This window comes from Loxodonta africana, chromosome 23 (assembly GCF_030014295.1).
Source record: "Loxodonta africana isolate mLoxAfr1 chromosome 23, mLoxAfr1.hap2, whole genome shotgun sequence".
NCBI classification, from domain to species: Eukaryota; Metazoa; Chordata; class Mammalia; order Proboscidea; family Elephantidae; genus Loxodonta; species Loxodonta africana.
Window position 1 is genome coordinate 18,333,782 of NC_087364.1, and position 25,600 is coordinate 18,359,381.

General features: G+C 40.9%; 1 protein-coding gene across 1 annotated transcript in view; it reads right to left on the minus strand.

The window, feature by feature from the left end:
* The window catches only part of MTUS2 (microtubule associated scaffold protein 2), a 711,801-nt gene that overhangs the window by 456,675 nt on the left and 229,526 nt on the right, over positions 1–25,600 (minus strand). Inside the window, exon 6 of the mRNA XM_003413957.4 lies at positions 2,839–3,033. Within this exon, the coding sequence (XP_003414005.2) occupies positions 2,839–3,033 (195 nt within the window). The remainder of the gene's footprint in view (positions 1–2,838; positions 3,034–25,600) is intronic.

A 25,600-nucleotide genomic window follows, 5' to 3' on the forward strand; every position in this document is an offset into this window, starting at 1 on the left:
AATCACTTAAAAGTGCCCTAAACACTTCAAACCTTGAAACACTGAGGTCACCTTGTAGCAAAATAACAGACTGGCCCAAAAAATAATGAATATCATCTCTAAGTACTGTACTCCTTTCAAAAATCACCTATACGAGGCCAAACGGTTGACGATGACTTTAAGACAAAGGTGAGAATATTAGGGGGCAGGGAAACCAGATTAATTGAAATGGAACAACCAGAAGGGAAATAATGAGAATGTCCACGCATCGTGAAGAATGTCACCAATGTCACTGAATGACTTGTGCAGAAACGGTTGAATGAGGACTCAAACTGCTGTGTGAACCTTCACCAAAAAGAGTAAAATATTATTTGAAAAAAAAAAAAGATGTTATCACTGGGTACAGTGTACACAGGAACTCTGTACTATTTTTTTTTTTTGCAACTTCTTGTGGTTCTTAGATTATTTCAAAATAAAAAAGTTAAAAAAAAATTCTTCAAACATAGTATGTTCACAGTCAGTGTAGCCACACACTCTGAATAAAGAAAAACTGTCCAAGGAGAAAAAGGAGCCAAGTCTGAGATCAAGGCGGTGGCTCCCAGGAATGCTGAAACAGCAATGTTTTGCTCCTGGGATATGTATGATCTACAGGCTTTCAGCACCCCCTAGGAACTGCAGGCAATGTCCTATATGACTTAATCCCTGCCATCAAAGCACCTCTCCCCTCAAGATCAGAAGCCTACTAACAAGCATAGGTATAATCGTTAGTGGCACCGAGACATCAGTCCAAACACACATGAAGGTTTTCTGTGGTTTATGCACAAGGTAGACATTTCACATACACAGTAAAACCCATGAGAGCTGGAACCTGTGTAAGGCAGAAACCTGTCGAAAAGGAAAACTCAAAGATTTTCCACTAAAATGCGTGATAGAATAGTGGTGAGACTGTGCACGCTGCTAAAGGCAGAAAACTGGCAAGATCCGGAAGAACGAGGGAGTCCTGTCAAGCTCTGGTTCTCACAGGTTTCACCGTAGCCGGTGGCAGGTAATTACACAACAATTCTAAAATACTGTGTTTCCAAAAATGTAAAAGAATTTTGAGTACAGCAAATACCACTTTTTAAAAGGAAGTCTTTAAACTAGAAGTTCCTGCCTCTGGCACATAACAGCTCTGGTTTCCCCTGGGTGCCCAGGGGTCCCTCCCTATAAGCATCCTCTGGAGCAGAAGTGAGCAGAAATACCCTAAACATACCCGGATTATTCCTTCCTCACCTGTTGGCTCTCCTTTAGCAAACGCTGCGGCCATGGGGACGGGGCTTAACTCACTTCTTAAGAACTCAGAACCTTAACTCCTTCCTTTAAAGAATAGATAGCATTTGAAATTTTTCTTTCATGTTCTCTCTAAAAGAGAAACACATCATTGGGGATTTTACTACCAGCATGATGACATATAGGTGCTTCTGTACTTCAAAATCTAATGACTTTTTTATAAGTATCTAAAAATACAAATTGCACTTCTGCAAATAATTATTATATTCATGTTTCAGATTTTGAGACATCTACTATGCAATGATACAATCTCTAATTAAGTACAGTGGTATTCCTAAGATGAATCCTTGGGTGAAAATAGCATCCCTATCACCTTCCAGAAACCTAATGAGCAAGCAAGCTCTTAGAGACCGCTTACAAACATGTTATGACAAAGGAAGACGTACTGCATTGCTTTTAAGAATAACAACGTAGATTAGAATTTGGAACTGTAAAGGTACAACTGTCCATCTCCATTTATATCTCTGTAAACCCAAGAAATAGGAGACCTGGTGATGCAGTGGTTAAGCACTCAACTGGTAACCAAAATGTGGGCAGTTCGAACCCACCAGCCGCTCTACAGGAGAAAGATGTGGCAGTCTGCTTCCTTAAAGATTACAGCCTTGGAAACTCTATGGGGCAGTTCTACTCTGTCCTGTAGGGTTACTATGAGTTGGAATCAACTCAATGGCAATAGATTTGGTCTTTGGTTTGAAACCCAAGAGAGAGCAGACAAAGAAAAAACTTGGAAAAAGGAAATTTAAAAATAAATAAGACTCAATCTCTCTCTCTCATTACTCCAACTTGATTCTACTTTGATAAATCCCTTCAATACCGCTCTGCACCGCCCTGGCCCCTGGCACGTTCTCCCTAACAGCATCAGAGAAAATCCATGACTTTAGCCCTGATAACAGTGACTTTGAAGTCGACACAGCTGGGATGGGATCTGGTCATCAAAGGCTCAGCAGAGTGGAGCAGAGGCTGTTGTGACTTGCCTTGAAAGCCTTAATCTGTATCTTATGATACAGCCCCCAGCCTGCCGATCCCAGCAAACGGACATGGAGTGACATCCTCTCAGTTAACGGGGGCTTTTCTGGGCACAGACTAGAAGAAGCTCAGCTGCACTCATCTACTTCAGTTCGTTAGCTTTTAGAAATCCAGTCAAGTGTGCCACTAATTTGAAGGCATCACAGGTAATTCACTACAGGTAATTACATGTGATGAAAACGGATTCTATCAGCTAATAATTCATATCGAGTACATTTCATGGTAGCCCAATGTAGGAAAACCCTTTTTGGGGTCATTCTTTGACTTCTTACCTAGAACCCAAGAAGCAAAAGGGCTCACTGGACTCTTTCTCTGGTACATGAACTTCCCCTAATAAGAAAAGGAGAGGACCACATCGGCGATTTTTCTTCAGTAGATTTTTTTTTTTCAAAATCCCAATGCGGGTAGATTAAGGTAGTCAGCCCAAATTCTTAGTTTATCATGCAAAGAAAATGAAGCAGAAGTAAAATGCCTCGCAGATTTATCCTCACCCTGCCCACTTACGGTTGGTCCTGCCGGGCTCGGTCTGGGCGCTGTCCACGGACTGGGTGCTGGAGACCGAGGAGACGCTGGAGCTGCGGACGAAGCCAAACGCGGCCAGCTTGGCAGCCGGGAGACGCGAGTAGCCAGGAGGGCGAAGTCCAGATTTGGGGAGATTGGATTTTGCAGCATTGGAACTGGAGGTTTTCTTTAAATCTGCTAAAATGAACCCAAACAAACCAAAACAGAATTATTCTGTTGACTGGCAACATGGACCATGCCACATATTGTGAATACTAACCCAGTTCTTCCATGTTGCTATTGTCGTTAGGTGCCTCAAGTCGATTCTGACTCATGGCGACTGCATGCGTTAGAGGAGAACTGCCCCATACAATTTCAAGGGTGTGACCTTTCAGAAACAGATCACCAGGCCTTTCTTCTGAGGCACCCCTGGGTGGACTGGAACCTCCAATCTTTCAGTTAGCAGCTAACTGCTTAACCATCTGTGCCACCAGGGTTCCTTAATTCTACTATAAGCAGATCAAAATTAATCTTTCAGGGCTCAACTCAACAACAAATCTTTACGAGAAAGTCCCCTCACTGTGGGCCAGGTCTTTCAGAGAATTCAGAGGACAGGCCATTCCTGCACTGGAGAAGTTCACAGGTGAGGCTGGTGAGACAAAGACACACAAATAAGCCTACTGTAAGGCCATAAAGAAAGGTACACAGTATTTAGGAAGCTCAATGGAAAAATAACACTCATTGTTACAAGTTACCCCGGATTTCTGAAATTGAGATACATCTTAAAATTGGACATACAATGGGCAAAGACCCTTGGAGAAAATATATATTAGTGGTTATAACTAGTATGTAATAAGGCTTTGGATCCCTGGGTGGTATAAATGGTTTAATGCACTCAGTTGCTAACCAAAAGATTGGAGGTTGGAGTCCACCTAGAGGCACCTTGGAAGAAAGGCCTGGTGATCCACTGCCAAAAAAAACAAGCCACTGAAAACCCTGTGGAGCACAGTTCTGTTCTGACACACACGGGTGCCATGGATTGAATTGTGTCCCCCCAAAATACCTGTCAACTTGGCTAGATCATGATTCCCAGTATTGTGTAATTGTCTACCATTTCGTCATCTGATGTGATTTCCCTGTGTGTCGTAAATTCTGTCACTATGAGGTTAATGAGATGGATTAGCAGCATTTATGTTGATGAGATCTATAAGATTAGACAGTGTCTTTAAGCCAATCTCTTTTGAGATATCAAAGGGAGAAGTGAGCCAAGAAACATGGGGACCTCATACGACCAAGAAAGCAGCTCCAGGAGCAGAGCGCATCCTTTGGACCTGAGGTTCCTGTGCAGAGAAACTCCTAGACCAAGGTAAGATTGATGACAGGGACCTTCCTCCAGAGCTGAAGAAGAGAAAAGGCCTTCCCCTAAAGCTGACGCCCTGAATTTGGCCTTGTAGCATACTAGACGGTGAGAGAATAAATTTCTCTTTGTTAAAACCACGCACTTGTGGTATTTCTGTTACCGAGACAGTGGGGTTGTCATGAGTCAGAGTTGACTGAGTGGCAACTGATAATATGTCTTACAGAAGGACTTATAAAGATCATCTGAATAACTTTTTGTTGGTTTCAGGGATGAGGTGGAAAGTGCATAGACTACAGAGACAGTCAGCTGTATGTAAGTCTGGGCTCTACCCATTATTAGCTGTGTAGCCTCGGGCACTTGACTTAACACTTGGAAGCACAGTTACTTCTGTGTAAAGAAAAAGGATGATAAAACTGCCCCCACGGATTTGGTATAAATCGTGTTGCATGTGACCCATAACTTGATATGTACCTAGTATACAAGTAAATGTGTCTCTTATGGACTGAATTGTGCCCCCCAAATTAATGTGCTGAAGTCCTAACCGTGTACCTGTAAATGTGACCCTGTTTGGAAGTAGGGACTCTTTTGTTTTGTTTTGTTAAAGAGAATGTATCAGAGTAGGACGGGCCTAAGCCTAATCCCTTCAAAGTTATAAAAAGAATAAAATAGACAGAAAGACTCACAGGAGGAAGATGCCACATAAAGACAGACACATGACAGATAAATCTACAACAAGCCCAAGAGCCCCAAAGATGGCCGGCAGCTATTAGAAGCTAAAGGAGACAAAGACTTCCCCCTAGAGCCACACCCTGGATCTGAACTTCTAGCCTCCTGAATGGAGAGAAATAATCTTCTGTTCTTTAAAAGCGAGGCAGTTGTGGAATTTTTTATTTATCATGGTAGCATTATGTACTAAGAGGTTCCTTTACTCATTTTCCCCTTGTCTGTTTTTCTGTTAGCCCAAACTTCAAAATTAGTTTACAGATACGTAGCAAGCCAGCTTGTTTCAAAACAATAAAACATCAGACCATAAATCCATCACTCAACACCACCATGCTCCAAGTCTGAGCTGGGCTCCATTAATAACCACTGTGATGACCATCACAGCACTACAAAACATCTTTCCCCACAAAACAGAACCAGAATACTGTCAACACACAAAAGCTCTTTGATATGAAATTAAAAAGTGAAGATGAACAAGCTTCCACACATTCTGTATAACTGGCCTGTGGTTGTTGTTGTTAGGCGCCATCGAGTCAATTCCAACTCACAGCGACACGTCAGGACACAGCAGAACTTCCTCACAGGTTTTTCTAGGCTGTAATCGTCATGGAAGCAGGTCATCACATCTTTCTCCTGTGGAGCCACTGGGTGGGTTCAAACTGCCAATCTTTTGGTTAGCAGCTGAGCGCTTAACCATTGTGCCACCAGGTCTCCTATAACAGTCTTAGACAAGCCATTTAACAACTTTTCCCTGCAATCATATTTACCATGCGTGCTTATATACAGATCACTCAGCAGCATCTTATTTTATTATTAGTCAGTTCTTTGTTATCTAGTAGAAGATTACCTAGGTTGCAGATTGTTTTAAAATGCCCCACTTTTAAAAAATTTAATGTCTGTACATCAGTGAAATATCTAAATAGTTGCCATACAGGGTCTACAGTGGCCACAGGAAACTGTCTCTTCCCCTACCTGCTGCAGCTCCTGAGAGTGAGGCCATGGGTAGCTGCACGTGCAGGTGAAGGAGGAATGTGAACAGCTGTGGACTCCTGACTCCTGGGTCAGAACTAGGAGGGGGTGGGGTGGGAAATGAGTGAGTGCAGAAGGAACAGGGAATAGGAAGCTGGGGCTGCAAATATGCCCAGCTCAGGTCCTGCCTAATGCTTGGGTAAAATAAATGCTCAATTGTGAAAAGGAAGAAATAATGTACTATTTACCCAACAGTAATGGCCCTTTCTACATCAAGCAATGAATGTCATGTCTGATGCCTTCAAATTTCACAGGTGTCGCATGTGTCTGTCTTTATATGGCATCTTCCCCCGTATATCTGTTTATTCTCCTCCTCTTATAACTAGGAAAGATTAGGTTTGCACCTTCAAATTGCTGTTCCCATATCACTCTGTGGATTTCTAGATGACAGCCACAGAATAGTGAAACCAAAACCAAACCTACCAAACCCAGTGCCGTCGAGTCGATTCTGACTCATAGCGACCCTACAGCACAGAGTAGAACTGCCCCATAGTTTCCAAGGAGCACCTCGTGAATTTGAACCACTGACCTTTTGGTTAGCAGTCATAGCTCTTAACCACTATGCCACTAGGGTTTCCACTATACATCAAGTTACTATATAACAATCTCGCCCTCCACCAGATCAATCTTCTCACAACTCCTTCTTCTAGTACAGTGGCTTCCACAGTTGTTATTCAATAAATGTTTAGTTGACGTCTCCATTAGCTAAGCTTCCACTAAATTCATTCAGTCCACAATATCAGTCAAATACCTCCAACACTCTTAGTTGCTTGAGAACTTGCCCGGAGTGGAGGTCAAGTGTTTGCTTTTTAAATAAGCATCTCAGTGATTCCGATGCAAGTGCTCCCAGAGCCATATTTTGAAAAACTTCAACAGAAGATCCCAACTCACATGTGATATAACTGCACTCGCTGCTCTGATTCAATGTGGCTTAACGTGTGTTTCTTACAAAAAGGATTTACTTAAAAAATACATGTAGTCGTTACTATTTTTCAAACAAGCCCAGCATGTCAGGGGGACCCATTTTTCCAAGCATTTAGTGCCCTTGGGCTATTCAAGAATATAGCCTTTGACAGAAATAATCATATACCAACTCAGAGTAAACCCTCAATAAACATATGTTAGCAATTACTATTATAACAAAACTGAGGGGCAAGAGAGGTAATTTCGAGAATACTGCCATGTGGAACTGCAGAGACACTCTCTCCATTAAAACAGCCATAACTAATGAAAATCATTTTTTTAAAAAATAGTCTCTGGAAATTGGTCTAAGGGCATACAGGAAAAGAAGAAACATTTATGTAAGAAAACCTACTACATTTAAGTAAGAACAGTGAGAGTATATGGCACCTGAGCCACAACCCACTCAGCATGACAGAAGCTCGACTCTGGTCAGGTGCAGCCTGAAGGACAGGCTTCCTCTCCCTGCAATCCCAGAGAAGGGCTATGACATCCGCCCCAAGAGGGGCAGACCACCATCGTTTATCATCCCTGCTTTCAGCTCCATGTTGCAGGTGCTAAAGTCCAGGTGAGCGAGACGAAGAGGCTGGAGCGCTGGTGGCACAATGGTTAGTCGAGCTGCTAACCAAAAGGTCAATAGTTCGAATCCACCAGCCACTCCTTGGAACCCCTTTGGAGCAGCTCGACTCTGTCCTATAGGGTCGCTATGAGTCAGAATCAAGTCAATGGCAAGGGGTACAATAGGGTAAGAAGCCAAAATGTTGCAGAATCCCTTCCCTCATCCAGCCCCAAGTCGTACAGGCACTACCCCAGGCACAGAAGGCCAAGAAAACTGAGGCCTCCACCACTCTTGCCCCAGCTTGCTTGTAAGAACGAAGCTCAATATAAAAAGAGGTAAAGAGAAAAGACCAGAGGCTACCACCCTCCTCTCTCATCTCACTTTTAAAACAGGTATGCCACTTGGAGAGAAGCAGGCCACTGTCTCCACCCCCAGCAACAGAAGAGTGACTAAGAAATTTTCCCCAAAGGTAGAGTCAGGCTATAAGAGCAGAGATCTCCAAAGTACCCCACAAAGAAACTGATCTTATTTGATACAGAGTGTGGGGGAAATTCAAGCCTAAGGGTACTGTTGAAAACAAGGGAGATTTTGAGGTTAGGCAAAGAACTAGGGAAAGAAACAGCTAAGAAGAGTCCTTAGGGGTCAGAACTAACTTCAAAGAGTGGCCTCAAATACTAACCCTGCAAACACAACAGAGAGTCCCTGACAGAATGAGAGAAAAGTAGGACGCAGAACTCAAATTCTAGTAAAAACGCCAGACTTAATGGTCTGACTGAGACTGGAGAGACCCCAGAAGACATGGCCACCTGACTCTCTGTTAGCCCAAAACTAAAACCATTCCCAAAGCCACCTCTTCAGACAAAAATTAGACTGGACTATAAGACATTAAACGATACTTGTGAAGAGTGTGCTTCTTAGCTCAAATAGATACATGAGACTAAATGGGCAGCTCCTGACTGGAAGTGAGATGAGAAGGCAGAAAGTGACCGGAGCTGGTTGAATGGACATGGAAATACAGGGTGGAAAGGAGGAGTATGCTGTCACATCATAGGGTCACATAACAATGTGTGTATAAATTTTTGTATGAGAAACAAACTTGAATTGTAAACTTTCACTTAAAGCATGACAATTTTTTTTCTAAAACTAACCCTGCACAGAGTGCTGATTTTAATTGGATCAGATAGTGGAACAGTTTATGCTTCAGGGCATCCTTGAAAACAACAGAACAATCAGCTAGTAATTAGTGGAGCCTTTTTAAAAGCTAGATGTGATACCAACAGAGGAAGACAACAGAATGACTGGGGGAAGATACGGTCAATGAGATCCCTGCTAAAACACTTTCAGAAGACTGTGTATGTGCCCCAGCTGTGCTCTGTGAGGAGTGACACCAAAAGCTTCACATCACAGCAAAAAACAACAATAAACTCTGGAAAGGGAGGAAGAGAATCACTATTCAGAGTTGTTACAATAAATTATCTAAAATGTCATCTTACAGCAAAAACTATGAGACATACAAAGAAACAGGAAAGTGTGACCCATGTGTAAGAAAAAAAAGAAGGCAACAGAAACTGCCTATGAAAGGGCCCAGATTTTAGGCTTAGCAGAGAAATATTTAAAAATAGCTATTTAAAATATATTCAAAGAACTAAGAAAACTATGCTTAAAGAAGTACAGTATGTTGGAAACGTCTTATCAAATGGAAAACAGTAATAAAAAGATAGAAATTATGAAAAGAACCAAATCTAAATTCTGGAGGTGAAAACTAAAATAAATAAAATGAAAAATTAACTGGAGGGGCTCAGTGGTAGATATAAACTGACAGAAGAAAGAGTCAGTTAACTTGAAGACATATAAATAATAGCAATCCAAAAACACAGAGTAAAAAGAATGAAGAAAAATGAGCAGAGTCTCAGATATATATGCATAAGAATAATAGGACAAAAAAAAAAAAAAGAAAACAGAGGTATACAGGAGTAATGTTTCTCTATCTCACTTAAAATGAGTTATATAAACCCGAAGAAGATTCTGATAAGTTTAAGATATACCTAATAAACCCGCTTACTCAACTCCTAGCTGAAAGGTTGGTGGTTTGAATTCACCCAGAGGCACCTCAGAAGACAGGTCTGATAATCTATTTCCAAAAAATCACAGCTTTGAAAACCCTACAGAACACAGTTCTACTCTAACACAAGAGGTCATCATGAATCAAAACTGACTAGACAGCAACTAACAACAACAATGAGCAATTAATAAGAAAATGACTCAACAAATATAGAGAAAAAATTGTTAAATGAATGAAGACATCATAATAAAAAATTCACTTAATGCAAAAGAAAGCAGTAAACAAGGGGTGGAGAAACAAAAAGACATGAGACATACAGAATAAAGTAAAATGGCACACATAAATCCAACTATATAAATAATAATACTAAATTTGAAAGGATTAAACAAACAAATCACAAGACAGAGACTGTAAAAACAAGATCCACCTATATGTTGCGTAGAGAAGGCACAATTTAGATTCAAATACAGAAGTTGATTAAAAGAATGGACAAAGACAGATCATGTAAAGCACAAATAAGAAAACTGGATTGGCCATACTAATACTTGACAAAACATATTTTTTAAATGTTAGAAGAGATAAAGACGGATACTTTAGAATGATAAATAAGTCCATCTATCAGAAAGATACAGTAATTATAAATATATATGCACCTAACTACAGAGACCCAAAATATGTAACGTAAAAACTGACAGGAGTGAAGGGAGAAACGAGAAACTCAAAAGTAATAGCTTTCTTTGTTTTTGAAAAAATCTCACTTTCAATAATGGAGAGATATATCCACAAGGAAAGAGAATACTTGAGCAACACTATAAATCAACTAAGGAGCCCTGGCGGTGGAGTGGATAATTGCTTGGCTGCTAACCGAAAGGTTGGCAGTTTGAACCCACCAGCCACTTCCATGAAGATTACAGCCTTGGAAACCCTATGGGGCAGTTCTACCCCGTCCTATAGAGTGCGATGAGTCAGAATCAACTCAACAGCAACACGGTTATTTTTTAAATAATTTTTGTAAAGCAACTCAACCAAGTAACAGACGTCTATAAAATACTCCACTCAACGGCCAAATACACATTCTTTTCTAGTGCATATAGAGAATTCTCCAGGTCGCACCATATATTAGGCCATAAAACAAAACCAATAAACTTAAAAGGACTGAAATCATACAGAGTATGTTCTCTGCTCACACAAAGTAGAATTAGAACTAAATCACATAAAGAAATTTGGGAAATTCCCAACATGTGGAAATTAAGATATGCACTAGTAAGTAACCAACGGATCGGAGATGAAATAACAAGTGAAATGAGTAAATATTCTGAGATGAATTAAAACAAAAAAACTTTTTAAAAAACACAAAGCAACAAAATGCATGAGATATAACTAAGAGTGTTTAGGGGAAAATTTATAGCTGTAAATTCCTACATTAAAAAAAGAAGGTCTCAAATCAATAAATTAATCATCCACCTAAAGACACTGAAGAAAGAGGAGTAAACCCAACCTAAATCAAGCAGAAAGATGGAAATAATAAAAGTTGGAGCAGAGATAAATGAAATAGAGAATAGAAAGATAAAATCAATAAAACCCAAAGTTGGTTCTCTGAAAACATCAACAAAAGACAAATCTTTAGCTAGACTGACCAAGAAAATACAGAAATGTCTCAAATTACTAAAATCAGGAGTTAAAGAGGGGACATTACTACTGATATTTTAGTAATAAAGGGAATGGCCAACTCTATCCCAATATATTAGACAGCCTATGAAATTCCTAGAAAGACACAAATTACCAAAATTGATTAAAGAGAAAATGAAAAATCTTAATGTATTTGTAAAAAGTGATTGAATTAGTAACCAAAATTTTCCCATAAAGGAACACCCAGGATCAGAGGTTTTTAGTGGTGAATTCTACCAAATTAATAACAACTCTTCACACACACACACACACACACACACACACACACAAAGAGGAAGGAACACTTCCAAACTAATTCTATGAAGCCAGTATCGCCTTGATACCAAAAGCAGACAAAGCCATTACAAGAAGAAGAAAAAAAAAATACAAACCAGCGTCTCTAGAGATGCAAAACTCTCATCCAAAACCCAGCAAACTGAAATCAGCAACATATAATTACATACTATGACCAAGTGGGGCTTATCCAAAAATTGCAAGGTTGGTTTAACACATGAAAATCAATCCGTGTAACACCCCATATTACTAGAACAGAGAACAAAAACCACATGATCATTTCAATAGAAACAGAAAAAGTACTTGACAAATTCCAACAGCACTTCAGATGAAAAATACTCAGCAAACTAGGAACAGAAGGAAACTTCTTCAACTTGATAAAGGCCACCTAGGAAAAGCTCAAGCAAACATCATAATGGTGAAAGTCTGAATCCTTCTCCCTAAGGTCAGGAACAAGACAAGGATGTCTGCTCTCACCACTTCTTCTCCACATTTTATAAAAGGTTCTAGTCAAGGCAATTAGGCAAAGAAATAAAAATTAAAGTCAGGAACATCGGAAACAAAGAGACAAAAATATCTTTATTTGCAGAAGACATGATCTTGTATATAGAAAATCCTAAGAAATCCACTAAAAAAAACCATCATTGTGGTTGTGAGGTGCAGTAGAGTGGGCTCCGACTCATACCAACCCCACGCACAACAGAACCAAACACTGCCTGGCCCTGCACCATCTTCACAGTTGTTGCTATGTTTGAGCCCACTGTTTCAGCCACTGGGTCAGTCCATCTCCTTGAGGGTCTTCCTCTTTTTCGTTGACCCTCTACTTTACCAAGCATGATGTTGTCCTTCTCCAGGGACTGGTCCCTCCTGATAATATGTCCAAAGTACGTGAGATGAAGTCTCACTATCTTGCTTCTGAGGAGCATTCTGGTTGTACTTTGTCTAAGACAGATGTATTTGTTCTCCTAGCAGTCCATGGTATATTCAATGTTCTTCAATAACATGATAATTCAAAGGCAGCAATTATTCTTTGGTCCTCCTTGTATTCATTGCCAGCTTTCCCATTCATGAGAGGTGATTGAAAATACAATGGCTTGGGTCAGGTGCACCTTAGCGTCAAAGTGACATCTTTGCTTTTTAACACTTCGACGAGGTCTTTTCCAGCAGACTTGTTCAATGCAATAAAACCCATTGCCATTGAGTCGATTTCAACTCCTAGCAAACTATAGGACAGAGTAGAACTATCCCATAGTGTTTCCAAGTAGCAGTTGGTGGATTTGAACTGCTGACCTTTTGGGTTGTGCCCCAGCTCTTAACCACTGTGCCACCAGGGCTCCTGCCCAATGCAATTTCATGACTGCTGCTTCCATGGGCATTGATTGTGGATCCAAGTAAAATGAAATCCTTGATAATTTCAGTCTTTTCTCTGTTTATCATGATGTTGCTTATTGGTCCAGTTGTGAGGATTTTTGTTTTATCTATGTTGATGTATAATCCATATCAGCAACGCTTCAAGTCCTCTTCACTTTCAGCAAGCAAGGTTGTGTCATCTGTGTATCCCAGGTTGTTAACGAGTCTTCCCCCAGTCCTAATGCTGTGTTCTTCTTCATATAGTCCAACTTCTCAGATTATGTGCTCAGCATATAGTCTGAATATCAGAACTAATAAAGAGTTCAGCAAGGTCACAGAGTAATATTCAACATACAAAAATCAATTGTAATGGAACAACCAGAACGGAAATAATGAGAATATTCACGCATTGTGAAGAATATAAACAACGTCGCTGAACAACTTGTGTATAAATTGTTGAAAGGGAACCCAAACTGCTGTGTAAACCTTTACCAAAAACAATAAACATTATTGTTAAAAAAATCAATGTGTTTCTATACGCTAGCAATGAACAATCCTAAAGTAAAATTAAGAAAGCAATGTCACTCACAAGAGCATCAAAAAGAATAAAATACTTAGGAACTGAATTAAAGAGTTGGGTTCCTTTTTTTTTTTTTAATGTTTGACTGATGGCAGAGTGTACACCCCACTCTTTCTTAGTTTCCTTTTGCTCCATATCTGAGAAGGATGTTAAGAAAGCCTGGATTCTCCTGGGGTCTCCCCTTTTCAGCGTTGGTTGGAGATTCAAACCACAAGAGTCCCTACCTGTGGGTGAAAACACCTCAGCCCCAACTTCTAACCACCATAAAAACTCCCATGGCAAATCTCCTTTCCATGGTCTCTCCACCCATTTCACACTTGCTGCAGAGGCCTGCTTTGTTCTCCCCCAAGGACTCTGATTTGTAAGTACCTAACAAAATTTCACACCCTCTTGGTGTTTGTATGGCACCGTCAGTATCAACATCTGAACTAAATTTTGGGTGGAAGTCCATCCTATATCTCAAGGGTGACCGCAACAGGAAAAAAGGTCAACAAAAGAACTGTAAAACATATATTGTGAAAACTACAAAATGTTGAAAAAATTATAGAAGATACAAACAAATGAAAAGTCATCCCATGTTTATGACTCAGAAGACTGAACATTGTCAACATGGCAAAACTACCCAACTTGATCCACATATTCAATAATCCCTATCAAAATCAGAATTGGCTACTTGGCAGAAATTGGCAAACTGATCCTGTAATTCATAGGGAAATTCAAGGGACCCAGAAGAGCCTAAACAATTTTGAAAAAGAACAAAATTGGAGGGCTCACACTTCCCAATTTCAAAACTTAGCACAAAACTACAGTAATCAAGCCAGCACGGTACTGGCATAATAATATACAAACAGAGCAATGCTATAGAATTAGAGTCCCAAAATAAATCCTCACATCTATGGGCAGTTGATTTTTGACAAGGCCACCAAGACTTGGGGAAAAATGGGAAAGAATCCTTTTTTCCAAGAAGTGGTACAGACAACACAATACCCACATGCAAAAGAATGAACTTGGACCCTCCCTCCTTCCATACACAAAAATTAACTGAAAATGGATTATAGTCCTAAATATAAGAGTTAAAAGTATAAAGTTCTTGAAAGAAAAAGTAGGAGTAAATCTTTGTGACCGTGGATATTTTAGATGTGACACCAAAAGTATGAGTGACAAGAGAAAAAAATTAATGAACTGGACTTCATCAAAATGTAAAACTTTTGTGCTTCAAAGTACATTACAAGTGTAGTGAAGAGATAACTAACAGAATGGGTGAAAATATTATCAAATTATGTATCTGGTAAGGTAGGTATATAAAGTGTATAAAAACTCTTAGAGCTGGACAATAAAAAGACAACTCGATTTAAAAACGGAGAAAAGATTTGAATAGGCTTTTATCCAAACACACACATATGGCCAATTAACCCATGAAAATATGTTCAACACCATTAGTCATTAGAGAAATGAACATCAAAACCATAGTGAGCTACTGCTTCATACCTACTAGGATGGCTACAATAAAAAAGATAGACAATAATAAGTGTTGGCAAAGATGCGGAGAGTGTGGAACTCTCCTACATTGCTAGTAGGAATGCAAAATGGTGCAACCACTGTGGAAAAGTCTGGCAGTTCCTCAAGAGCCTAAATATAGAGTTATCATTTTGTTGTTGTTGTTGTGTGCCAGTACATTACGACTCCTAGCAACCCTATAAGACAGAGTAAAATTGCCCTACAGGTTTTCCTAGGCTGTAATCTTTATGGGAACAGACTGCCAGGTCTTTTCTCCTTCGGAGCAGCTGGTGGGTTCAAACCACCAACCTTTCAGTCAGCAGGTGAGCGCTGAACCATTGCACCATGAGGGTTCCTTTAGAGTTGTCACAAAAAAAAAAAAAAAAAAGCCAAACCCAGCGCCATTGAGTGGATTCCGACTTATAGCGACCCTATAGGACAGGGTAGAACTGCCCCACAGAGTTTCCAAGAAGCACCTGGCGGATCTGAACTGCCGACCCTTTGGTTCAGCAGCCATAGCACTTAACCACTACGCCACCAGGGTTTCCTAGAGTTGTCGTATGACTCAGTAATTCTACCCCAAAGAGAACTGAAAACATACATTCACACAAAAACTTGTACATGAATGTACATAGCAGCATTACCAATAGGATCCAACAAGTGGCAACAAGTCAAATGTCCACGTCATGAATTTATAAACAAAGTGTGGTATAGCCACACAATGTAGTATTATTTGCCCATGAAAAGGAATGAAGTTCTGATACATGCTTCAAAATGAATGAACCTGGAAAACAAGAAGCTAAGTGAAAGCACCCAGACACAAAAGGTCATATATGATTCCATTATATGCAATGTCTAGACAGGCAAATCCATAGAAACAGAAAGTAAATTCCTGTTTTCCAGGGACTGTGGTTTGAGGAATATGGGGGGTGCCTGTAATGGGTAGAGGAATTTTTTGTGGGGGGGGGGGTGTAATGAAAATGTTCTAATATTGATTTTGGTGACTGCTACACAATTCTGTGGATATACTAAAAACCACTACATTTTATGTTTTAAAAGGGCAAATTGTGTGGTATCTGGATTATATCTCAATAAAGCTGTTGTATTAAAACAAAAGTTAAAAAAAAAAAATACATCATTTTTATCCTTAGTTCAGTAGGTTCACGTTTCAACAGAGAAAATGGCTATTTTATCAACTGTATCAGTCATCTCAGTTCCAAACGGTCTGGAAAGCACTGGATAATTTTTAAATATAGAACTTGGTGTGTCATTGTGTGTCCTCTACAGAAAACACTCCTAACAGGCAGGTGAAATAAATGTTTCCTACAGAAGATCAAAGTCCCTTCCAAATGAATATAAACAAACTGGGAAAGTTAATTAAAATAAATTCAAAAGTGAATAAACATCTTTAAAAAATCCTGGGATCGAATGAAAAGCAAAGAAGTTAAAACGGACTCGCTTCTTTTATTTTCCTCAAGGCTTTATATTCTGACAAGATTTTGCAGAAAAAAAAAAGATGACCTCCCTGTTTGAACAACAAAAGAGATCTTATTGCCATCGAACGTTTAGACACGTTCCTATTTCGAACCAACGGTATTTTTCTTTTGAAAGATAAAACCCTTGAGGAAGGCAAATAGTTTCACATTTTGATGAAACTTTAAGAATTATATTTGTTTTACCTTTTTCTTTTTATATTGATTTTCCTTTAAACATGACTCTGTGGTGCTAGAGAAATACCTTAATCAACTAGTACCAAATTTTAGTGCTTTTGGAGTTCAATATTATATTGATAAGGATTCACCCATCATTGTCAATATTCTTGACATAGCAGGCAGTAAAATAAAGTTGAGAAAATAAATGGCTATTAATCCAATTTGATATGCATTCACGATACCTACCAATGGCCAGGAATTTCACAGGATGCTGTGGGAAACTGAGAAACAAAGCAGCAGCAGTCCCCACGTGGGGCTGACAACCTACTGGCATAGAGACGTTTATTCATAAATAACCACAGCCTAAGCGGTGGTTCGGAGCCCTTGCGGAGCAGTGGCTGGTAGTTGGAATCCACCAGCCACTCCTTGGAAACCCTATGAGGCAGTTCTACTTTGTCCCATAGGGTCGCTATGAGTCGGAATAGACTTAATGGCAATAGGGTTGGTTTGATTTTTTCCAAGAGATGGTTTAGTGGCAGAATTCCCACCTTCCATGGGGGCGACCTGGGTTTGATTCCTAGCCGGTGCACCTCACGCACACCCACCACCCATCTGTCAGTGGTGACATGTGTTGCTATGATGCTGAACAAGTTTCAGGGAGCTTCCAGACTAAGATGGACTAGGAAGAAAGGCTTGGTGATCCACTTGCAAAAATCAGCCAGTGAAAACCCTGTAAGTCACAACGGTCAATTCCATTGTGCATGGGGTCGCCATGAATTGTAAGCCGAGTCAATAGCAGCTAATAACAGCAACAAGAGAAAAGGGAGAACAGGGCGAGAACAGAAGTGACACCAAGTGCTACGGAAAGAAAATAACTAAATTAAGGCACGGTCTTCCAGCAGAACAACCCAGGGCTTTTTTTCTTCGAGGCCCATTTTTTCCCATACAATTTTATATATAAGGAAACCCTGGTGGTGTGCTGGTTAAGAGCTACAGCTGCTAATCAAAAGGTCGGCAGTTCAAATCTGCCAGGTGCTCCTTGGAAACTCTGTGGGGGCAGCTCTACTCTGTCCTGTAGGGTCGCTATGAGTCGGAATCGACTTGACAGCAAGGGTTTGGGTTTTTTTTTTTTTTTGGTTTATGTATAAAGTGTTGTCTTCTGACATACTTATACATAACTACTATTTGTAAGATATTATTTGTACCAAATCAGTTTTTTTTTCCTATAGTTCTTCCTGTTGTTGTGTGCCGTCAAGTTGATTCTGACTCATAGCAACCCCACATGACAAGGTTGAACTGTCCCATGGGGTTTCCTTGGCTATAATATTTTTGAGAGCAGATCACCTGGTCTTTTCTCCTGTGGAGCTGCTGGTGGGTTCCAGCCGCTGGTGGGTTTGAACCACCGACCTTTCAGTTAGCAGCAAAGCACTTAACCATTGTGCTGCCAGGGCTCTTTCTACTTCTTCCTAGTTGCTTTTCTCTTTTTCCACAGGTGTTTTGCAGAGAGGTGATTTGCTGCGTTCACATGGCTGAGAAGCAACTGTTCCTCTCTCACCTTGCTTGGGAATATAAAAAAACAGCAGCCATTTTTACCAAGTTTCCCTCACGCTGGGAAACAATAAACAAAGTTCTTTAGTATTAAGGCTGCGACTCTCTCAGGAGCAAAGCATAATTAAACAAAGCATGTGAAGTGGCACGTTTCAAGGCTGTACTACAGATCTGGGTTTGATACTGCTACTATCATGGGCATAATCTGAGCTGAAACTCAAACATTCCAAACCTATTTCCTCACATTAAAAAAAAAAAAAAAAGTTACCAAAACCAAACTGCCGACATTTTGGTTGGCAGCAGAGCTCTTAACCAGCCTAGAAAATTCTATGGGGCAGTTCTAGTCTGTTGTATAGAGTCACTATGTGTCAGAATAGACTGGACGGCACACAACAATAGGCAATATGATAAGCACTGTACATGCAATATCTTTTCCATCATGATAATGGGTAGATGGAGCCCCGGTGGCAAAGCGATGAAGAGCTCAGGCTACTAACCAAAAAGTTGGCAGTTTGAATCTATCAGCTGCTCCTTGGAAACCCTATGGGGCAGTTTTACTCTGTCCTATAGGGTTACTATGAGTTGGAATCGACTCGATAGCAACGAGTTAGGTTTTTGTTTTTCGTTTTTAAGTCTTTACGGAGGAGCCCTAAAGGTGAATCGTTAAGCACGTGGCTGCTAACGAAAAGGTTGGCAGTTCGAGCCCACCAGCCGCTCCTTGAGAGAAAGATGTAGTAGTCTACTTCTGTAAAGATTACAGCCTTGGAAACCCTATGGGGCAGTTCTACTCTGTCCTACAGGGTCTCTATGAGTTGAAATTGACTTGACAACAGGTTTTCAATCTTTATGGGGGCAGATCACCAGGTCCTTCTCCGTGGAGCTGCTGGGTGGGTTGGAACCGTTAGACTTCCGATTAGTAGACAAGTGCTTAACTGTTGTATCACCAGGGCTCCTTATCATATTGCCTAGCATGTAGCAAATAGCCAACAAATCAGACATTGTTATTGTTGCTATCATAACCGTTGCTACTGTTGAAATTGCAAAAAGCATCCTCCTCAAAAGAGGAAAAAAAAAACAGAACATAGATTAAAGTGTATGGTAGCCAACTTTAAAGATGGCTCTCCAATGATTCTCACCCGTGAATCACAGCTGACTTGTACGATTGCTATGGATTGAACTGTGTCCCCCCAAAATATATGTTGTAAATCCTAACCTCTATACCTGTGGTTATAATCCCATTTGAGAATGGGCTGTCTTTGTTACATTAATGAGGCAGGATTAGCGTAGGCTGTATCTTGAGTCCATCTCTTGAGATATAAGGGATTAAACAAGCAAACACTGGAGAGATGGGGTAAGATAGATGCCAAGACACATGGAGATCTCCAAGGAACCAGGAAGCAGAAGCTGAAGAGACAAGGACCTTTCTCCAGAGCTGACAGAGAGAGAAAGCCTTCCCCTAGAGCTGGCGCCCTGAATTAGGACTTCTAGCCTCCTAAACTGTGAGAATATAAATTTGTTTGTCGAAGCCACTCATTTGTGGTATTTCTGCTACAGCAGCACCAAGTAATTAAGACAACGACCAATAAAATGCTGTGGAAGTGAGAGGCATGACTACTGAGCGTAAGTCATAAAAGCCACGGTAGGTTCTTCCTCAGACTCTTGGATTGCTACTCAGGGAAAAGCCGGCCACGTCCTAAGAATGTTCAAGCAGCCCTGTGCAATGGCACCAACGGAGAGGAACTGAAGCCTCCTCCAACAGCCAGCATCGATGTATCAGCCATGACAGCGAACTGCTTCGTCTTGGAAGTAGGTCCTCCATCCTCTGTCGAGCCTCAGGTGACTCTAGTCCCAACCGAACCTGATGGCAGCCTCATGAGAGGCTCCAACTCAGAATCTCTCAGCCAAGATGATTCCAAATTCCTGACCCATAGAAATTATTGGATAACAAATTATTATTGCGAGTATAAGTCACTAAATTTTGGGGAAGAGGAGCGCTGGTGATGCAATGGTTAAGCACTCAGCTGTGAACCTAAAGGTCAGTGGTTCAAACCCACCCAGCAGTTCTGTGGGCAAAAGACCTGGTGGTCTGCTCCCATAAAGATTACAGCCTAGGAAACACTATGGGGCAGTTCTACTCTGTCCTATAGGGTCGCTATGAGTCGGAATCCACCTGACAGCACCAACAACAATATGTAACTAATACAGATTTTGGTACCCTGAAGTGGGTTGCTGCCGTAACAAGAAACTAATCATGTGGGAGTGCTTTTGGAACCAGGCAGAGCGTAGAAACTGCAAGGAACTTGAGGAGAGCATTAGTGAAGTCTCAAAGGGCTTCAAAGAAACTTATAGCAGAAGCCTATAGCCCTTGAGGAAGCTTTTGGTCAGGATTTGAAGGAAAGTGAGGAAATGGATGGAAAGTGAATCCTTGCTATTCAGTGGCAGAAAGTTTAGCAACACTGTTGCCTGTTGTTATGTGGAATGTAGAAACTGTATCCAATAAACTTGGGAATACAGCTAAGGAGAATTCCAGGAAGGATGCCGAAGGTCCACCTAGCTTCTTACTCTTACTCTTACATTGTTGTTGGGTGCTGTCGAGTGATTCTGCCTCATAGCAACCCCATGTGACACAGTAGAACTGCCCCATAGGGTTTTCTAGGGTGTAATCTTTACAGGGGCAGATAAACCAGGTTCTTTTCCTGCAAGCCACTGGGTGGGTTCGAACCACCAACTTTCAGTCAACAGCCAAGTGCTTACTGTTACGCCACCAGGGCTCCTTCATTTATTGTTATAGTAAAAGCCAAAAGGCAAGAGAGATAAGCTAAAGGATTTAGCATAAGGAGGTGTTACACATAAAGAAGCCAGGACTTACTTGGTTTTAAAATTCCCAGCCTTTCTAGATGGCAAATGATCCTATAATTAAGAACTGGCTCTGGGTAAATTTCATATCTAGGGAGCCCTGTGCTACAGCTGCTAACCAAAGGGTCGGCAGTTCGAATCCACCAGACGCTCCTTGGAAACTCTATGGGGGCAGTTCTACTCTGTCCTATAGGGTTGCTATGAGTTGGAATTGACTCAACAGCACTGGGTTTGGTTTTTTTTTTTTTTAGGGATCCCTGATGGCACAGTGGTTTAAGAGTTTGGTTGCTAACCCAAAAGGTCCGCAGTCCAAATTCACCAGCCACTCCTTGGAAACCCTATGAGGTGGTTGGTTCTACTCTATCCTATAGCGTCACTGTGAGTTAAAAAAAAAAAACAAAAACCCCAGTGCTATCAAGTCGATTCCGACTCATAGCGACCCTATAGGACAGGGTAGAGCTGGCCCATAGAGTTTCCAAGGAGCACCTGGTGGATTTGAACTGCCGACCCTTTGGTTAGCAGCTGCAGCACTTAACCACTACACCACCAGAGTTAGAATCCACCAAATGGCAGCAGCGGGTTTGGATTGGTTTTGGTTTATCAGGAAAACATGGTCTACAGAGGGAGTCAAAGGTGTGACTGTAAAACCCTTTGATAAGACTTCAGAAAGATCTAAGGCAGTGCTGTAGATAACTGGTCAAACAATAAAGGCTTCTAAGAAGGTTAAGGGTGTTGTCCCTTAGTAGCCTCAGCAAAAGCTCTCTCCCACCCCACCCCACACCTCAAAAAAAAAAAAAAAAAAAAACACATTGCCATGGAGTTGATTCCTGCTCCTACTGACCCTGTAGGACAGTTTAGGTAGGGAAAATTCTGTATCTTGGTAAATCCCTCAGTACTGGGCAAACCAGAATGGCTGGTCACCCTAGCTTTATAGCTCTCAGGTTCAACTAACAACTTCAAGCCTTACAGAACCGCTGTGAATCTGGATCTAGGTGTATCTTAGTGCTGCCGTAACACAAATGCCACAAATGGGAGGCTTAGAAAAACAGAAGTTTATTTTCTGACAGTTCTCACAGGGTCTCAACTGTGTCGAGCCTCTCTCTGAATTTCTGGTGTCTTCTGGTGATCCCTGGTATTTCTTGGTGTCCTTCTTCCCCATGTACGTTGTGTCTCTGTGTCTATTCTGGTCTTTTGAAAACTCAGAAGTGATTAGGTTTAGGACCCACCCAACACTGGTATGCCCTCATTAACGAAAAAGAAAATTCCTATTTTCAAACAGGATCACATCCACAGGTGCTGGGTTTAGGATTTCATCACATATTTTGGGAGACACAATTCAATTCACAGCAAGGAAGAAAAGTCCCTCAGTGTAAGGAGTGATGAAAATGTGACAGAAGGGCCTAGGGTAGTGACATGGAATGGGCTGCCAACCAAAATGCTGGGTAAATTCTCCGTCATCCGAGGGTGATTTCAACCAAAAAAAACAAAAACAACCCATTGCTGTCGAGTTGATTCTGACTCATAGCAACCCTATAGGACAGAGCAGAAACCCCCCACAGGGTTTCCAAGGAGCTTTTGGTTAGCAGCCATAGCTCTTAACCACTATGCCACCAGGGTTTCCAGTGATTTCAAAGTCTTGGCAAAACCAAGTTATTAACATTTTGTCTTAGTTTCTTCGAAATACCACAAGTGGGTGGCTTTAATAGGTAGAAATTTATTTTCTCACAGTTCAGGAGGTTAGAAGTCTGAATCCAGGGAGCTGGCTCTAGGAGAAGGTTCTCTGTTGACTCTGGGGGAAGGTCTTGTCTCTTTTCAGCCTCTGTTCCTGGGTTCCTTGGAGATCTTCATATGGTGTGTATCTTCTCCTTCGGCTTTCTTGCTTCTGTGCCTAATCTGTTCTTTTTATGTCTCAAAAGTGATTGGCTTAAAACATACCCCACGTTAGCATAACAAAGAAAACCCTATTCCCAAACAAAATTACATCCCCAAAACAATGCTGAATAGGCAAAGGATGAAAGAGTGGAAAGACCTTAGACACTATACCTTGGATAAAAACTTTCTAACTAAAGGTAAAGGGTAAAAGCACAAAGAAGGAGAAGAAGAAAAGAGAAAAATTACCCCTGAGAATACAGAGAGAATTCAAACAACAAAAGGGTCTTTAAAAAAAAAATTCTAATTAATATCCTCAGAGAAATTTGGGATGATATTACAACAATAAAGTAATGAAAAGGAATGATCAGCAACCAAAAAAATAATCTTAGAAAGTAAAAATACTGAACAAAAATTCAACAGAAGGGTTAGAAGATAAAGTCAAGTAAGACTGTCCAAAATACAGGAGGAAAACACAAGGTAAGAGAAAACATGTAAGAAAAAGGTAGAAACAGGCAACCCTTCTAGGCAGTGCCAAAATCAAATAATAGAAATTCCAGAAAGAAAGACAGAAAGGAAAGGTAGACAGGCACCAAGCATGATCGACCAATCCCTCTAACTCTCTCTCTCACACACACAACCCCGTAAATATTCAAAATCCCTAGGATAAGAGAAGATTCTAAAGCTTTCAGAAGAAAAAAAATTAGGTCACCTACAAAAGAATGTGCATCAGGCTGGCATCTGGTTTCTCTTAAGCAACACTGAAAGTCTTTAGGCTTTGAAAGAAAATGATTTTCAACCTAGAGATTTATTTTTAACCTAGTGAATGCAGGCTAAAGGCAGTTGCAAAAATGCAAAGCCTCTGCAAGTTTGCTTCCCCTGGATCGTCCCCCATGAGATGACCATGTGCTCCAGCAAAACGAGCCAGTAAACCAAGAAGGTGAAACGCATGGACCCATTCCTTCAACTTTCTCAATTGAGGGAAAGTCCCAGGAGAGCACTTTCTGGGTGAGAAGGTGAACAGCAGCTGGAGGATGGGGAGTTCCAGAGGGAGGCACTAGAAGAAACAGGAAAAGCATCCCTCAAATAGAGAGCCCAGTACACAGTCGGTGTCCAACAAATGCTTAATGCATCATTCCATCCCCTCACTCTACCGGCTCACACTACTCAATTACTCTCCAACTTGTGAACCTGTGCTCTGAGACCATGTTTTTTAAGTGGTTTTGGAATAAGGAACTAGATGAGTACATAAAGGTAAGGATACAACCCCTTCCATAGGATATGTAAGACACTTTGTTCGAGGTGCTCGAATAAAATGATAAACAAGACAGACATCTTGAGATTTCATATCAGCCAAAGGTCAAAGACAGTAGGACAAAAACAAAAAACCTAGATTATACATCCTCATCTTCTCTACCACTTGAAAATGTAAACACAGTTACAGATCAATTAATTGCAAGAGCCATACTCAACAGAGTCCCATTGGAATTAGTTGATTTTTGCCAGTAGAGTTGAGCTAGGGCTGGCATTACTCTTCCTTGCTTTTTCTTCTTTATTCTTCTCTCTTCCAGTCTATTCTGATGTAAACTTGACCCACACAGATAGGAGGTTAGTCAAATGCACCTCCTACAATCTATCTACTTCTCTCCATCCCCACCACCACCACCCTGTTTGGGCTACTGTCATTTCTGATAAACTGCAACCACCTACTGAAGGGGCTCTTTGTCTCCAATCCTTGTCACCCCACCCCACTCCATTCCTGTCCCTCAACCTATTCTCCAAACTGCAGTCTCAGTGATATTTCTAAAAGAGAAATATGATCACATCCATCCCTTGCTAAAACCCTTTGAGGGAGCCATATTGCTCTTAGGATAAAATCCAAACTTCTTAACATAAATTGCAGTGTCCTCACAATCTGGTCTTTGCTTTCTTCTCATATATATATACACATTTTTTTCATCCTTCCTCTGATACTCCAAATTCTAGCCGTACCAGTCTTCAAGGAGCCCTGGTGGTCCAGTGGTTAAGTGCTCGGCTGCTAACCAAAAGGTCAGTGGTTCAAAGCCACCAGCCATTCTGCAGGAAGAAGATGTGGCAGTCTGCACAGTCTTGGAAACCCTATGGGGCAGTTCTATTCTGCCCTATACGGTCGCTATGAGTTGAAATCTACTCGATAGCAATGAGTTTGGTTTGATTTACCAGTCTACACATGTACCACTCCCTTTGCCTGGAATACCTTTTCTTCTACTCCCACTGTATCCTTACCCCTCACCCCCACCACCAAATCCTTTGGACTCCATACCACATTGCATCTGAGAAACTTTCCTGGACCCCAATCTGGGTCAGATTTCCTTCCTATGTCCTCCTGAGCTCGGAAGACTTGGCCATCATACATTCAATCACAGTACCGCAAATGCCTATGGAGACCGTGCCTGTCTTATTTATCATTGTATTCTCAGTGCTTAAGACAGCTTGAAACATAGTAGGTACTCAACAAAAAAAAGTAGTTGTTAAATATACAAAGAATGTTTCTCCAAATAAGTAGAGTGATATTGGCTCTGCCTGAGCTTCACTCCAGAGCCACGGAAGTCTACTGTCTGGTGTGGGCCAAAGAAACTTGCATTTTTAATAAGTTCCTACAGGACATTATTAGGCATGCTGAGTTGCATGTAAAGTAAGCCAAAGATAAGACAGCTGTGTTTGCTGAACGCACAATGAAAATATAGTTATTGTCACTGTCCACTTGAACAGTACGGAA